At 40.1% G+C, this 15163-nt stretch overlaps 1 protein-coding gene across 2 annotated transcripts in view; it reads right to left on the bottom strand.

The window, feature by feature from the left end:
* Positions 1-15163, bottom strand: part of GATB (glutamyl-tRNA amidotransferase subunit B) — a 65778-nt gene that overhangs the window by 14849 nt on the left and 35766 nt on the right. For both annotated transcript variants that reach the window (XR_009156319.1, XM_058193167.1), the window contains 4 exons: positions 9198-9311; positions 5265-5349; positions 4018-4062; positions 2151-2340 (listed from right to left, as the gene is read on the bottom strand). Coding sequence is in view for 1 of the 2 variants with exons in the window: in XM_058193167.1 (XP_058049150.1) it covers positions 2151-2340; positions 4018-4062; positions 5265-5349; positions 9198-9311 (434 nt within the window). In the remaining variant the exon portion in view is untranslated. The remainder of the gene's footprint in view (positions 1-2150; positions 2341-4017; positions 4063-5264; positions 5350-9197; positions 9312-15163) is intronic.

Below are 15163 nucleotides of genomic sequence, written 5' to 3'. Positions count from 1 at the left end.
AAATGGACAGCTAACATCAAAACATCATTAAAAAGGACAACAAAGAATGTTCTTTCTGCGCCAACTCAGTAAGCTCAAACTGCCCAAGGAGCTGCTGATCCAATTCTACAGAGGAATTATTGAGTCTGTCATTTGCACCTCTATAACTGTCTGGTTCGGTTCTGCAACCCAACAAGAAAAACACAGACTTCAGAGGATAATTAGAACTGCAGAAAAATAATTGCTACCAACTTGCCTTCCATTGAGGACCTGTATACTGCACGAATCAAGAAGAGGGCCGTGAAAATATTTGCAGATCCCTCGCATCCTGGACATAAACTGTTTCAACTCCTACCCTCAAAACGGCGCTATAGAGCACTGCACACCAGAACAACTAGACACAAGAACAGTTTTTTCCCGAAGGCCATCACTCTGCTAAACAAATAATTCCCTCAACACTGTCAGACTATTTACTGAATCTGCACTACTATTAATCGTTTCATAGTTCCCATCACCAATCTCTTTCCACTTATGACTGTATGACTATAACTTGTTGCTGGCAATCCTTATGATTTATATTGATATATTGATCATCAATTGTGTTGTAAATGTTGTACCTTGATGAACGTATCTTTTCTTTTATGTACACTGAGAGCATATGCACCAAGACAAATTCCTTGTGTGTCCAATCACACTTGGCCAATAAAATTCTATTCTATTCTATTCTATTCTATGTTTTAGTACAAATCAGGTTTTCTTTTACATTTATAGAAGGTGATGCAAATAGAAACTTGTGGATACTTCTCAAACATGAGTCTTATTTAAAAATGCTTTTCACCGTCAAGAAAATTATGCACTAAATATATGTTGGTATGGACACATGATATTTTGCCTATTTATTCTGGTTGCTTAATTCACACACACATTCTCTCTCTGTCCGTCCCTCCTTCCCTCCTTCCCTCCTTCCTTCCTACCTACCTACCTACCTTTAATTAGTTCTTGGCAAGTATAATGAAGTTACAATCGCACTGAAAAAAGTGACTTACAAACAGTCCTCAAAAATATGACTGTAGCAGCATCCCCGTGATCACGCGGTCAAAATTTGGGTGCTTGGCAACTAGTATGTATTTATGATGGCTTCAGTGTCCTTCCCAGCCAGCTTCCAACAAGGCAAGTCAACTGGGGAAGCCAGATTCGCTTAATGATTGTATGATTCACTTAACAATTGAAATAATATGTTACAATCATGGCAAAAAGAGTCTTAAAATTGAGCATGATTCACTTAATAACTGCCTTGCTTAGCAACAGAAATTCTGGTCCCAACTGTGGTCATAAGTTGAAGACTACTTATACAGTACTCAGTATGTCATTCCTTACATATTTTCAGCACACCACTTATGTTTACACCACAGTTTTGTTGTTTTTATTATAGACTTACTGGATATAGTATGTAATTAATTAACACAAGTATTTATGTACTGCCCTAATTTCAAGGACTTGTTAACTTCTTTAATTATGCTGATGTTTAAAAACGTTATAAACAACATGGGACATGACGGGGAAGAAAGACCTGTTGTAGTGCTGATTGCAATTAGGGTGATCTAGTGGAAATTTAATAATATATCCTTTGAAATCCATCAAAGCATGAATGCAACACTAAATGTAATAAGCAAAGGGGATATATGTACTTTTTAAATGTAGTTTAGAAAAGCACACAAGTCAGATGAATTTAGATTATCTGGGTGTCTCAGTGTATCAAGACAACTGTGGGTGGGGATGTTCTTATACTTAAATTTAGACAGAATGGATGACAAAGACCTATTTTTTGTACCAGAAATATTAATATATTAATCCTGGCGTCAAGTGGTAACAGATAACAGTAACAGAGTTGGAAGGGACCTTGGAGGTCATCTAGTCCAACCCCTTGCTAACACAGGAGACTTGTACCAGGGATTCAAACCGCCGAACTGCTGATCTTTCTGATCTATAAGCTCAGTGTCTTAGCCACTGAGGTATCTGTCATAAGTATTCAATTTACAATGATATAAGATTTCAAAGAACTCTGAAACCTATCGGAGACAGGTTTACATTATGAGATTTAAAAATGTTTTATGAAGCACTGAAACATATACACTCTTTAATTTACTTGATCATTTGATCAATAGAGTTACCTGTAAGATAAAGCTGTGTTGAATCTGAATTCCGTAACGTTCAACAAACTTTGCTCTCTTGACACTGGGAAGTTCTGGAAGTGTCTCCTGAATCCAATCAATATTTATCACTTGCTGGTCACTTATATGAGTGGGCAAGGATTTAGCATCATAAAGAATCAGTGGAGGAAGATTTGGCTCGGGCATGAACCTTGAGTAAAAACAACCACCAAAAAAAACCTATTTATTTTGATTTTTTAAAAAAATAACTTTGCTACATACAAAAGCACATGGTTGAAGCTCTACATAAGAACAAACTGATAGTACAACCAACCACACTCACAAGGAAGTCAAGGCTGAGAACAATCCTCTGAGCAGAAAAATATAAACCACTTTTGGTGGGAAGGTAACAGCGTTCCATGTGCCTTTGACATTTAGTCATGCTGGCCACATGACCAAGGAGATGTCTTTGGACAGCACTGGATCTTCGGCTTTGAAACGGAAATGAGCACCGCCCCCTAGAGTCAGGAACAACTAGCACATATGTGCAGAGCCAGGAATAAATGGACACCATTTTAAATTCTTCTCCAAAAAAGCAAAAAAAAAAAAAAAAAAAGAAAAAAAAGATGCTACTCATCTTATGCCAAATGGGATTGGTTATTCAATTGGTGAAGAGCTTTGGTGAAGAGTGAGATGAAGCTGCTAAGAACATTTCATATGAGCTGAAACCCCCCTTGTTATGAATCTCTGACGGTTTAATGAAAAAGGGAAGTTGTGCTAAGAATCCATTTGCCATCTTTGCCCGGGGAGGGGGGGGGAGGGGCTGTTGCTGCTAAGTAAAGTGAATGACAGCATCAAAGGACAAAGGTTTTTTTTGAAAAGGACACTGATTCAAGGCGTCAAAAAATATAGTGATTAAACTCTAGTTTCAGCCTTGTATAACCAAATGATGGATTTGAAAACTTAATTCAAGGTTTACATCTCTCTACAAGTGATTGGATATATTCTTTACAGAAGCTGTATTTATGCTTCAGGCGCTGATTTCAAAAGTAACTTTAAATAAAGAAAAGCATTCCCCCCCCCAAAAGTGATATTCAATACAAACATTTTCTCCATTTAAAAAAAAAAAACGCATCCAAATTTTGAGAAACAGATTTAGAAAAAGGAAGGCATAAGAATTAGTTACTGCATTATATGAAGCATGAAATTGCTTTAATTATACAAAAGAAGGAAATTTAATGTGGAAATGTTAGGCTATCTTTGTTGTGTTTGATTTTTGTTGTTATTTCCCATTTTGGTTTTATATGATCGTATTGCGTTGTTTTGGTCTTTGATCATGCACAAGCAATAAAATAACAGCAGCAATTGTAGTAGTCATACTTATAACTAGGTTTGATTCACAGAATTATGACATGGAAAAGATGGAGAAATTCAACTTCCCATGCTATTTCTCTCCTTCAAGAGGCAACTGGACTTTCTGGTTTTTCTTTGAAGACGTTTTGCTTCTTATCAAAGAAGCTTCTTCAGCATCTGACTGGATGGTGGGAAATGGAAGTTAGAGCTGAAGAAGCCAGAAAGTCCAGTTGCCTCTTGAAAAAAAACACCTTTGGGACAACCATGACCTGGATGACTGAGAATCTCTGTAGACATCTGTAAAGTGCTTAGAAAGTTTGCCTGAAAGATAAAGTGGAACTTCAGAAAATTGAGTAGAAGAATACTTGCAAGCAGGAAGCTTCTGCCTGTTTTCAAATCTGCCCTTTTTCTTCAAAAGTTCAATCCTCAGAAGGTATTTAAGGTGAAGAAAGGAATTGATTGGGTGGGAAAATCATAACTCATTAATCTCATCACATATATTTTCCTGAATGCAACAAAATTTAAATGAAATTACCGATAATCCTGTTTTCCTTCTTTGTCCCTCATTGGCACAGTGCATCTATAAAAGCAGAAAAGAAAGAGGCAATTATGGATTTAGCAAACCTGATAGGTACTTAAGTGATTCTACCTCACGTTAAGAGCTTTCACCTATTCTTATCACAATGTTTAATATCACGTGACCTAGATCTGCCCGTGGATGGTTTTCTTTTGCTATATAATCCTTAAAAGCACGAGTTGACTCTTTAAAGGTCACAGCAACTAATTGTAAATGAATATGTTGTGCTTACTTGGTAGTTTCTATCTTCTTCTGTCTCCACAGAAGGGACTGTACTAACGCATAACATATTGATTTACAATTCTTCCTTAAAGGCATGGTGGTGGAGTGGCTTAGGGATGCTGGACCTGCCGAAATAGTCAACACTTTAGCGGTTTGAATAATGGTAGCACTCCGAGATGGGGTGAGCTCCTGTCACTCACCTCTAGCTCGTGCCCTATCCACCCATCAATTTGAAAGCATTATTGTAATAATAGATAAATGGACACCACTCCAGTGGAAAAGGCTAGCTGTGCAAGGAGAATGGGAGCCGGCGCTAAGCCTGCCCAGACTCGAGGAGAGATCGGCAAGAGAGGCCCTGGAAGGTGTCAGCAACCCAACCGCTGCTAGCCAGCTGGTGCAAGCCAGGTCACATCCCCATGGCACACCGTGGAGAAGTGTGCAAGCAAGAAACTGAACAAACTAGCAACTCACCTGCCAGGACTATTCTGAAACATAAGGGTGTAGATCTCCCTGACTAATGTGTGCCATATGAAATAAAATTTCACAGTATGCAACTGTGGTTGTATACTGTCCTGAAATCTTGGTATATCATATTTAAAGAGCTAGCATTGAGATAGGATGTTAATTTAAATACAACTTAGCTTAAGTAGTAGAATATTTAATTTTCAATGCTGTGGCAAAACTTGCAACGTATATGAGCAGCCAAACCCCAGAGGTGCAGCATGTGCCTAAAGCCAGACTACCACAGGGTGAAACCATATAGAGGACTTTAATGGTTTCCCAAGACAATCACAAGTCCAAAGGTTGTATCAACAGGCAAAAGGTACACATTTTAAAGAAGCACAAGAGTGCCGAGTGGTTAATAATTATGCTTCTGCTTTCAGATGCTACTGTAATTTTCTTTTGGTTTCTTATGTGTACTTGTGGTTGCGATAAATTAGAAATAATCCCCACAAATATTAAAACGGAAGGAAACCTCTTACCCAAGCTTAAAATCAAAGGCTCTCGTTTCATTTAGAATGGTTCCTCCATTCTCCAGCTCTTTAATCTGCCTATGTATTTCATAGTCTTGAAGAAATGAACAAACAGTCTAGATCAGCTGTTGCAAACTCACCTATTTCTCTATCATCCCAAACATAAATGATTTTGAAGCCTTATTAAAATCAGGATGATTATCAGCAAGAGATATACGAAGCTATATTGTAAGAGCCAAATGCTGTGAGAATGCATGTATAGGGAATTTCATTTTGAATATACTGTAAGCTCATTCTTTAATTCTTCCTGATATGGATTCAGATTGCTTATACATTCTTATAAATACATTTATTTCTAGGGCTTTTATTTGGCCATTCTGTGTCTCTATGTGTAAAATGCTTCCGCCTCTCTCTCCTGCTTGTTTTGGGTGACCACAAGTCAGTTTGTCCCTCCCTTCCTCCCCTTTTATTTTATTCTCAGTTGAATCTTTCCCCATCCAATCATTTTCTTCAGATGCAGGAATCTCCATCTCGTCTTTGGCTGAATCTGACATTTCTTCTTTCTTTCTGGCTTTTCTATGTGCTACCCTCCTGACTCAAGACAGCAGGCAGCAGAAAGGAATTCCCATCTTTTCTATGTTCTGCATCTTCTGTGTTCCTTGTTGGGAGCTCTCCCACACATCTGTGCTTCTCGGTTAGTTCCTCTGCTTCCTCCAACAATTCTCTCCTCCCACAGAGTCAGAAATACTAGCAGGTGTTGAAACATGATTATGCAATCAGTCAGTGAACTTTGGCACACAAAGATATTGCAGGCAGAACTATTGAAGGGACATGTGGCTGACTTTGTAATTAAAGAAAATAAACATGGCATTGGTAGGGCGGAGCTGACTTGCTGTCAGGGTTCCACAGATGCCCTAATTAAATCATGAGCCTCGAGCCAAATTTCAAAAGAAATCCAGTTATTTATTAGGAGCAACATGTCAGCACATACCCAAGTGAAGTCAGCTCTGCCCCACGTAATTTACGGCCCAACTATGACCCTGTTTCCTCCCTCCTCCCAGGATGTGTCATAAATCACATTCTCCAACGGAGCACTTCTGCAGGCTGTAGAGTTCACACCAGTTGTGGCCGCCATGCTGCTCCATCAGTTTCCCCCCTCTCCTGCCTATGGCAACTCGAGAGCAGGCCAGGAATGCTTTACAAGTTGACATTTTCTTCATTATGTAGAAGAGAGAAATCAGGTAGAAAGACAGAGTGGTTTCCAATGGCATTGGGGATGGGACTAACAATGAAAATCAGCAGAAATTTTGTTTATTTGTTTGCTGTGCTGTCCATCTCACTGACACACAACTCTGGGCAGCATAGACATTAGGAATCTAGAATGCTTATAGAAAGTTGTGGCCTCATCCAGCTGATTCTTGAGAACATGTAGAAATCTTAATAAGATGCTATATTTCTCTGTTGCAGAAGAAGCTCTCCTAATAAAAACAACCATCATAAACTCAACTTTGTGACATGACTTTATGTTATAATTGTGCACCTATGGTGTGAATTTGCTGTAGGTCCTTTAAAATAATGAAAGAAGTATCAAAAAAGAAGAAATAAAATCACTAGATAGATTAAGATATATTTACAACGATGATGTAAGAGCAAATAATTCTTCTCAAAAGGAAAGACAGCAATATAATTCTCCTCCCAACCATTTGTCAAAATTCTTCCGCTGCTTCAAACTGGGAGTTCAAGACAGCATCAATAACCATTTCCTAATAGTTTTATGGGATAAAAAGTACAGATGACCTTTGACTTATGACCACCAGTTGGCACCAGAATCTCAGTTGTTGAGCAAAGTGAGTCAAGATGCCCACATGACTGCTTCACTCAATGACTACAATCCTGGCTCTCCCAGTTCTGGTTATTAAGCAACTCTGTGCATCTTTAAGAGGGTGGAGCACTGCCTGGCAAAGGAAGGAAGCAGCATTCCTCCATGTGTGGAAAGGAACATCTGTGCTGGAGGACAGGAATGGAACTCAGATGTTTTTTAATTTGATTTTCATTTCTGCAGCCTGCTACAGGAGTTCCCCATCCTTCTATGTACAGAAGGAACACTTGCAGTGGATTGAAAAAGTTCAGATGCTGAAAATCCAAACTTTGTTTCTACAGCCTGATAAGGGATTTCCCCTCCTGCCTATGGCAACTCGAGAGCAGGCCAGGAATGCTTTACAAGTTGACATTTTCTTCATTATGTAGAAGAGAGAAATCAGGTAGAAAGACAGAGTGGTTTCCAATGGCATTGGGGATGGGACTAACAATGAAAATCAGCAGAAATTTTGTTTATTTGTTTGCTGTGCATCTCACTGACACACAACTCTGGGCAGCATAGACATTAGGAATCTCTAGAATGCTTATAGAAAGTTGTGGCCTCATCCAGCTGATTCTTGAGAACATGTAGAAATCTTAATAAGATGCTATATTTCTCTGTTGCAGAAGAAGCTCTCCTAATAAAAACAACTATCATAAACTCAACTTTGTGACATGACTTTATGTTATCATTGTGCACCTATGGTGTGAATTTGCTGTAGGTCCTTTAAAATAATGAAAGAAGTATCAGAAAAGAAGAAATAAAATCACTAGATAGATTAAGATATATTTACAACGATAATGTAAGAGCAAATAATTCTTCTCAAAAGGAAAGACAGCAATATAATTCTCCTCCCAACCATTTGTCAAAATTCTTCCACTGCTTCAAACTGGGAGTTCAAGACAGCATCAATAACCATTTCCTAATAGTTTTATGGGATAAAAAGTACAGATGACCTTTGACTTATGACCACCAGTTGGCACCAGAATCTCAGTTGTTGAGCAAAGTGAGTCAAGATGCCCACATGACTGCTTCACTCAATGACTACAATCCTGGCTCTCCCAGTTCTGATTATTAAGCAACTCTGTGCATCTTTAAGAGGGTGGAGCACTGCCTGGCAAAGGAAGGAAGCAGCATTCCTCCATGTGTGGAAAGGAACATCTGTGCTGGAGGACAGGAATGGAACTCAGATGTTTTTTAATTTGATTTTCATTTCTGCAGCCTGCTACAGGAGTTCCCCATCCTTCTATGTACAGAAGGAACACCTGCAGTGGATTGAAAAAGTTCAGATGCTGAAAATCCAAGCTTTGTTTCTACAGCCTGATAAGGGATTTCCCCTTCCCCCTCCCTGTGAACAGAAGAGAGATGAAATCTTTTGGCAGGAAGCAGCAACTTGCAACCTTCCTTCCCCACTCAACTTTCTGGGAAAGTTTTTTTAAAAATTTATTTATTTTTATTTGCATTTATATCCCGCCCTTCTCTGAAGACTCAGGGCGGCTTACACTATGTTAGCAATAGTCTTCATCCATTTGTATATTATATACAAAGTCAACTTATTGTTGGCAAAAAAGATTGCAAATGGCGATTGCATGATAATGGGGGGAGGGTGGTTGGCAACCAGTGGATGACAAAGTTGCCAATCACCCAGATTGTCATCATGTGACTGTGCAGAGGGGGACAGCACAATGTTTTATGATGGTCAGAAGTGTTTTAAACAACCGGTTGTAAGTTAAGGACTATACCTACCAGCAAAAATGGGTCATTGGGTATGTGTGCCCCGCTTTCAGTCTGGACAGCCTCCTGCAGCACCCTGTCCCATTTTGGCCAGCAGGGTTCTTCAGGAGGCATCCCTCCTGTTTCCTCCCTTGCCCCCCGGCCGGCTGGAGAACTACAATGCTGATCCGGCCCTTGAACAAATCCAGACACCCCTGTTCTACATCAACAAGGCAGAGATGGGAAATTATATATGCAGTTTAAAGACTTAATAGATTTGTATCAGTATTAACTGCCTAATTCTACAAACAGATTTTGTTGGGTATTAAATTTCAAGTTTCTAGGGTTTCAGTTAGGAAAGTTTTATTTACCTATTGCCTTTGCGAGAAACCGAGCACTGTTGATATTCTTCACTTCGGTCCTTACTCCATAAAGTTGGCCAGGGTGATGTACGGAGACATTAGCATCTACTCTCAACTGGCCCTCTGAAAATAATATCAGCAGTTGAATAAACCCATACCGCTTGCAATATATATATATGTGCAAAATTGCCGTAGAAGATTATATGATGATTATCCAAGGTTTGTATTTCCTTAGGCTCTCCAGAGGAATCTATGACCCTTCAGCTATTGCTAAGGTACAATCCCAAAATACATCATCACTGGACAATTTAATCAGAGAGCTGTAGTTCAGAAACATCTCAAGGACCACAAACTCCACTTCTAGATCTAGTCTAAAATCCTATGGATACATACCTTAAAGAGATTATGACATCTTTTTTTTTTCCAAATGAAACACCCTCCAGAACCTTTCCTGGAGGCTTATTTCAAACAGGAATATGTGCATCCTTCTCTGTGTGGCATTTGTACACACCTTAAGGCACTGATGGGGAATGCTCCCAAGAGGTTCAGCATTTATGCACAAACCAGCCTTTACGTTGTTTTTAAGACTCCACAGACAGTTGAGAAAAAACTTTGTGACTTCTGAATCAAAATTAATTTTTCTTGACAGCAGTGTAAGATTTGTGTAGTTATTTAAAAAAAAAAAGACACTGAAAATTGTAAAGGTTTTATAGATGCAAACTCCTGGCAAAACTACATGAAAGGGAAAATTATAAAAATTGCCGTGTAAGCACTGAGCTACATTGTACCTATTTCTCTCAGATGTTGCTCTGAAGATGCTCTCCTAATCAACAATCCAATAAACTGTAACCAGCTTCCTCTCTTACTAATATATCCACTATGAAAAATCAATGGGGCTTTTCTTTGGCAAAGTTGGACAGGTTGCCCCCTGTGACAATGTCAGATTTTATAGCATGCTTATTTTACACAGCCTATTACCCTGTACAGGACAGGAATTGTTCAAATTGACTCAAATAATGTTTTATTACCCATTTTAAAAGAATTCATTGTCCCACTGATTTATTCTATTCTAAGAGTTCCAGGCAGTGAGCTTGATTACGGTCTATGTTATAAGTTATCTGATTGCTATCTGGAGAGTTACATAATTTTTGACCTCTGTATCTTCATCTACACATTGCTGCAAATATTACTGTAAAACTTATACTACATGTTTACCTTGGACGTATATTTCATTTTTGTTGTAAGTTTATTAATACACATAATTTGATCCATATTATAATAATACCAACTTAATTATAATACCAACACAGTTCTGAACAAATATCCAGAAGACAAAAAAGTGAAACAACTAAGCTAAAAAAGGTTTTTTCGAAGATTTTGATTGTATGAGACTATCATTTGAAGGCTTAGTAGAATTCTATCACAAAGGAAACAGCAGTCCAAACAGATTTACTCAAGAGTCCTTGAAAATTTATAGCTCAAGGACAGGTGAGAAAAACCCATTTTTCCCCTTCAAGGACTTATAATCTTTGCAACAAATACAACCAAAAACTCTTAAAAACAGCCAAAAACTAATACAGATTTCCAAATAAACTGATAGAGCAATCAGGCACTAAAACAACTATTTGAGGCAGAAAATAGTTTATTATTTTGTTTTTGAAGATACAGTACTTCCTGATCAAGCCTGTAAAAATCTAGAAGTCAAACTGATAAAGCAATATAAAATCTCCTCAATAATTCTGTACCAATAATGGTGGTGTAAGAGGGGAAGGCTTTTCCCACTCTTCTTATCTACTGTAAGATACTATTACAGGGGTGTCAAACTGGATTGGAGGGCCGGAGCAACATTGTAGCTGTCCTCCGGGGACTGGCCGGGAGGGGCAGGAGACGGGATGGACGGCCCAAATGGGGTGCAGGAGGGCAACCTGTGGCCCTCCAGCGGCCTATTTTCGCTAGCAGAGTCACTGCGGGCGGGTTCTTTGCTATTTCAGGCCAGTCCCGTGGGCCGGATCTAAGCACCCTTCAGGCTGGATTCGGCCCGCGGGCCTTGAGTTTGACACCCCTGTACTATTACATAAAGTGAAGCAAGTATTTACTCAACAGATAAATATCATATATGTTCCATTTATAAAGAATAAAAGGAGCATTCAGTCTATGGTACGTTATTTTGATGGTACTTTCCAAACATGCAAGTATTCCCTTTCCCTTACTTGTTTTTTATTTCTTCACTATTTGCTCATATGTTATATTCCCCTAAGAATAATTAGAAGGCCCATATTCTAATCAAGTGATTTCTTTCTCCCTATTACTTATCGATGAAAAGAAAGGGTGGCAACTTGTGGTCAATCCACTGTTCAGGGATATATAAAGATCTTACTTCCAAATGATGATTGACATGAAACCTTGAAAACAAATACTGTGGTTGTAGAGATAGAGATAATTGCAAAAACATAGAAAAATGAAAGTGGAGGGCGCTGAGTACTTTTTGCTGAACTATGTGGTCTTGGTAAATTAATAGGTAATTATTATAGGGAATACTATCTATAGTATTATAGATAATACTATATTATTTGTATAATACTTAAGAAAATGACTGAAATTGTTTGCAAACTGCCCAGAGTTACTTAGGGGAGATGGGCAGTGTAGAAATTTGATAAATAAATGAGACCAAACTGCATAAAAAAGACTAAGAGAAAAAACTCTCTGCCTCCATCAATACACTCAATTCTAGAATAGGGGTGTCAAACTCAAGGCCCGGGGGCTGGATCTGGCCCACAGGGTGCTTAGATCTGGCCCGCGGGGCTGCCCTAGAAACAGTAAAGGGCTGGGCCATGGTGCTTCTGCCAGCTAAAACGGAGCTCAGGAGGGCCGCCTGCTGCTGGAGGGTTGCAGAAAGCCAATGCGAGAACCCATTTTCGCTGGCAGAGCGCTCGGGCCACCACAGGTGCCCCTGGCATAAGTGACATTGAGCTGGCCACACCTATCTTGGCCACACCCACCCTGGCTTCCCGAGGTTAAATACAATGCTGATATGGCCCTCAATGAAATCAAGTTTGACACCCCTGTTCTAGAATGATCCAGCTATTATTAGGTGCTATTAAGTCAGTGACAGTTCTTAGTGGCCACTCAGATAGACTTCTTCAGAATGATCTGTCACTAAACCTGGCCTTTCAGGTTTAAGTCAGTGACAGTTCTTAGTGGCCACTCAGATAGACTTCTTCAGAATGATCTGTCACTAAACCTGGCCTTTCAGGTTTCCCAGCAATGCACCTCTCACTACTTTAATCCATCTACTTTGCTGCTGGTGGTGCTCTTATTTTTCCTTCCATATTGGCCAGCATTATGGACTGTTAAAAGGGGGCTGAGTTTTCTCATCTTGTGCTCAGATATGATAATTTGAGCCTGATCATTTTGTGCTGCAAATGACATTCTGGATTTTCTTCTGCAATTCATTTATTTTCTTGGCTATCCACGGTATTCTCTAGCGTCTTCTGCAACACAAGCATTCAAAAGCATTCATACATTTTTCGATCCCATTTCTTCAAAATGCTGCTTTCAAATCATTTTTACAGAGCTTTGAAGCTATCAGAATATCTCACAGCATCTAATTACGTTTTCCAAGGCTTTCGTGGATATATTACCAAATACAAGTTTTGCAGCATGCTTGTTCTTTTAGCCGTTCCTAAACAACAAAAGCTATCGACCACTTCACTGTCTTCACTTTCAATTCCAAGGATTTTTAAGATTGTGGTACTTGTCATTAGTTTAATCCACTTTTTTCAGACCCTCAGTAGTAAGCAGTCTGATCTTCTGCCTGTCCAATTCTAGTCTATTTCAATTTGCTGATACTGAATTAATTTTGTCTTTTACTGTGATGATTTTTTGTATGTTCATCCTTCTTACGTTCCATATTTCCATCACAATTCCTTCTCTGCAGTTTTTGACTGTCTTTTCCAGCATGACAATATCAGCTATTTTAACCTAGCCCAAGGGTTGGCAACCTTAAACAGTCAAAGAGCCACTTGGACCTGTTTCCTACAGGAAAAAAGCACACTGGGAGCCACAAAACCTGGGTGGGCATGGCCAACTCAATGTCACTCACTCCCACCTAGTCACATGACCACCCAGCCACAAAATTATTCTGTGTCTCTCCCCCACTCTTCCTCCTCTGTGTCTCTCTCCCTCTGTATCTCTCCCTCTCTCCCCTCTCTGTGTATCACATCACTCTGTATGTGTCTCTCTATGTCTCTCTCTCTCTTTCTCTGTATGTGTGTGTGTGTGTTTCTCTCTCTCTCTCTCTCTCTTCCCCTCCTTCCTTCAGGTGACCGTTCTCCTCCTCCCCCACTCCTCTTGTAACTCCTTGGCTGGCTGTGGCTGAGCCGGGAATATTCGCACACACAGGGAGACTCCAGCCTGAAATGGCAGGAAGCGAAGGCTGCCTTACATGCAAATGTGGCACGAAGGCAGGTACTCTCCGGTGACTCTCCGGTGACCTCCACTCTCCGGTGACCCTCCTCCCCCTCCTTCTCTCAGGACGCCCAGTACAGCTGTGGCTGAGACGGGAGTGTGTGCACGTGCCTCAAGCAAGTGCCAAAGCTCAGGAAAAGAACACGCGGGACAGGCAGCATCTCACTTACAGAGGGTCTCTCCGTGCGTGCACACACTCCCTGCTCAGCCACAGCCGGCCAGGGGGTTACGAGATAAGGTGGGGAGGAAAGTGCAGGAGCGACGCTATCTTGTACCTGCCTTCACGCCACATTTACATGTAAGGCAGCCTTTGCTTCCTGCCGCTTCGGCCTGGAGTCCAAAAAAGAAATAAGAGGGGTGGGGCGAACCAGTGATCGGAAGGGAACCGTGGCAGAGAGCCCAAAGAGCTGCTTGTGGCTCCGGAGCCGCGGGCTGCCGACCCCTGATCTAGCCATATCATAAATGCTATTAGATCTTCATTTCTTCCTCTGCCAGCATCTGACTTAATGGGCCCATCATCTGGCACTAAGTATATCAGCAATCACTTTATTAAGTCTATCCATCTGATTTTCTTGGTAAAATACAGGTGCTTATTCTTGTTATATCATTCATATATTGTACACCATGAATGGTACATTATTTTTAGCAATAAAGCAACAATCTACCCATAGCAAATTCCTATATCCTTGCTGCCTGATATAAACACATAAGAGCTTTAGCTGGGCAGTTGGCATTATCATGATGGAAGTATACCATTTTGGTGTATGTTCGTGATAATCCTTATTCATCCCTTCCAGTAGCAGCTCCCACCATCACCACAAAGAAACAGCATTACAGGAAATGGGTAGGGATTTCAAATATTTCCATTTTGCAATATTCCCAGGATCTCTTGCAACTAGCAGTATAAAACTAAAAATTATTTAATCTGTTTACAATTAGTATTGTCCCAAAGAATTTGCATTTGGGGCAGCTAATGAGGAAGCAAAAGAAAAATCCGCCCAGGAGCCATCAATCATTCTGTTCCCACTTAGGTTTATCGTGCACAATTTCAAAAGGCTAGCAGTCTAGAAATAGCTGAGCTGAGTCAGAAGCACTGATGTCTCCAAGATACCTAAGGTAGGAGTACCACACACAGCAACAGAAATCTTATGAAGGAGAGAAAAAACTACCACAAAAGGCAGCCCAACAATGCTAAATGATTTTCTTTGAATGGCAAAGAAAACTGCTGTGAAAGGGCCTTTCTTGTAGAAAAATCACAGGTGAGAAAAGATAAATATACGCTGCAGGCAGGGAGGAAATCCAGGAGGTTCTGACAGGTTCTGGAGAACCGGTAGTGGAAATTTTGAGTAATTCAGAGAACCGGCAAATACCACCTCTGGCTGGTCCCAGAGTAGGGTGGAAATGGAGATTTAGCAGTATCCTTCCCCTGCCACGCCCAGCAAGCCATGCCCACCAAGCCACCAAGCCACACCACGTCCACCAAGCCAAACCCACAGAACCAGTAGTAA

Source organism: Ahaetulla prasina, chromosome 8 (assembly GCF_028640845.1).
Source record: "Ahaetulla prasina isolate Xishuangbanna chromosome 8, ASM2864084v1, whole genome shotgun sequence".
NCBI lineage: Eukaryota > Metazoa > Chordata > Lepidosauria > Squamata > Colubridae > Ahaetulla > Ahaetulla prasina.
The sequence above is the reverse complement of the archived record's forward strand: the minus strand, read 5'-3'. Positions and strand labels throughout refer to the sequence as shown.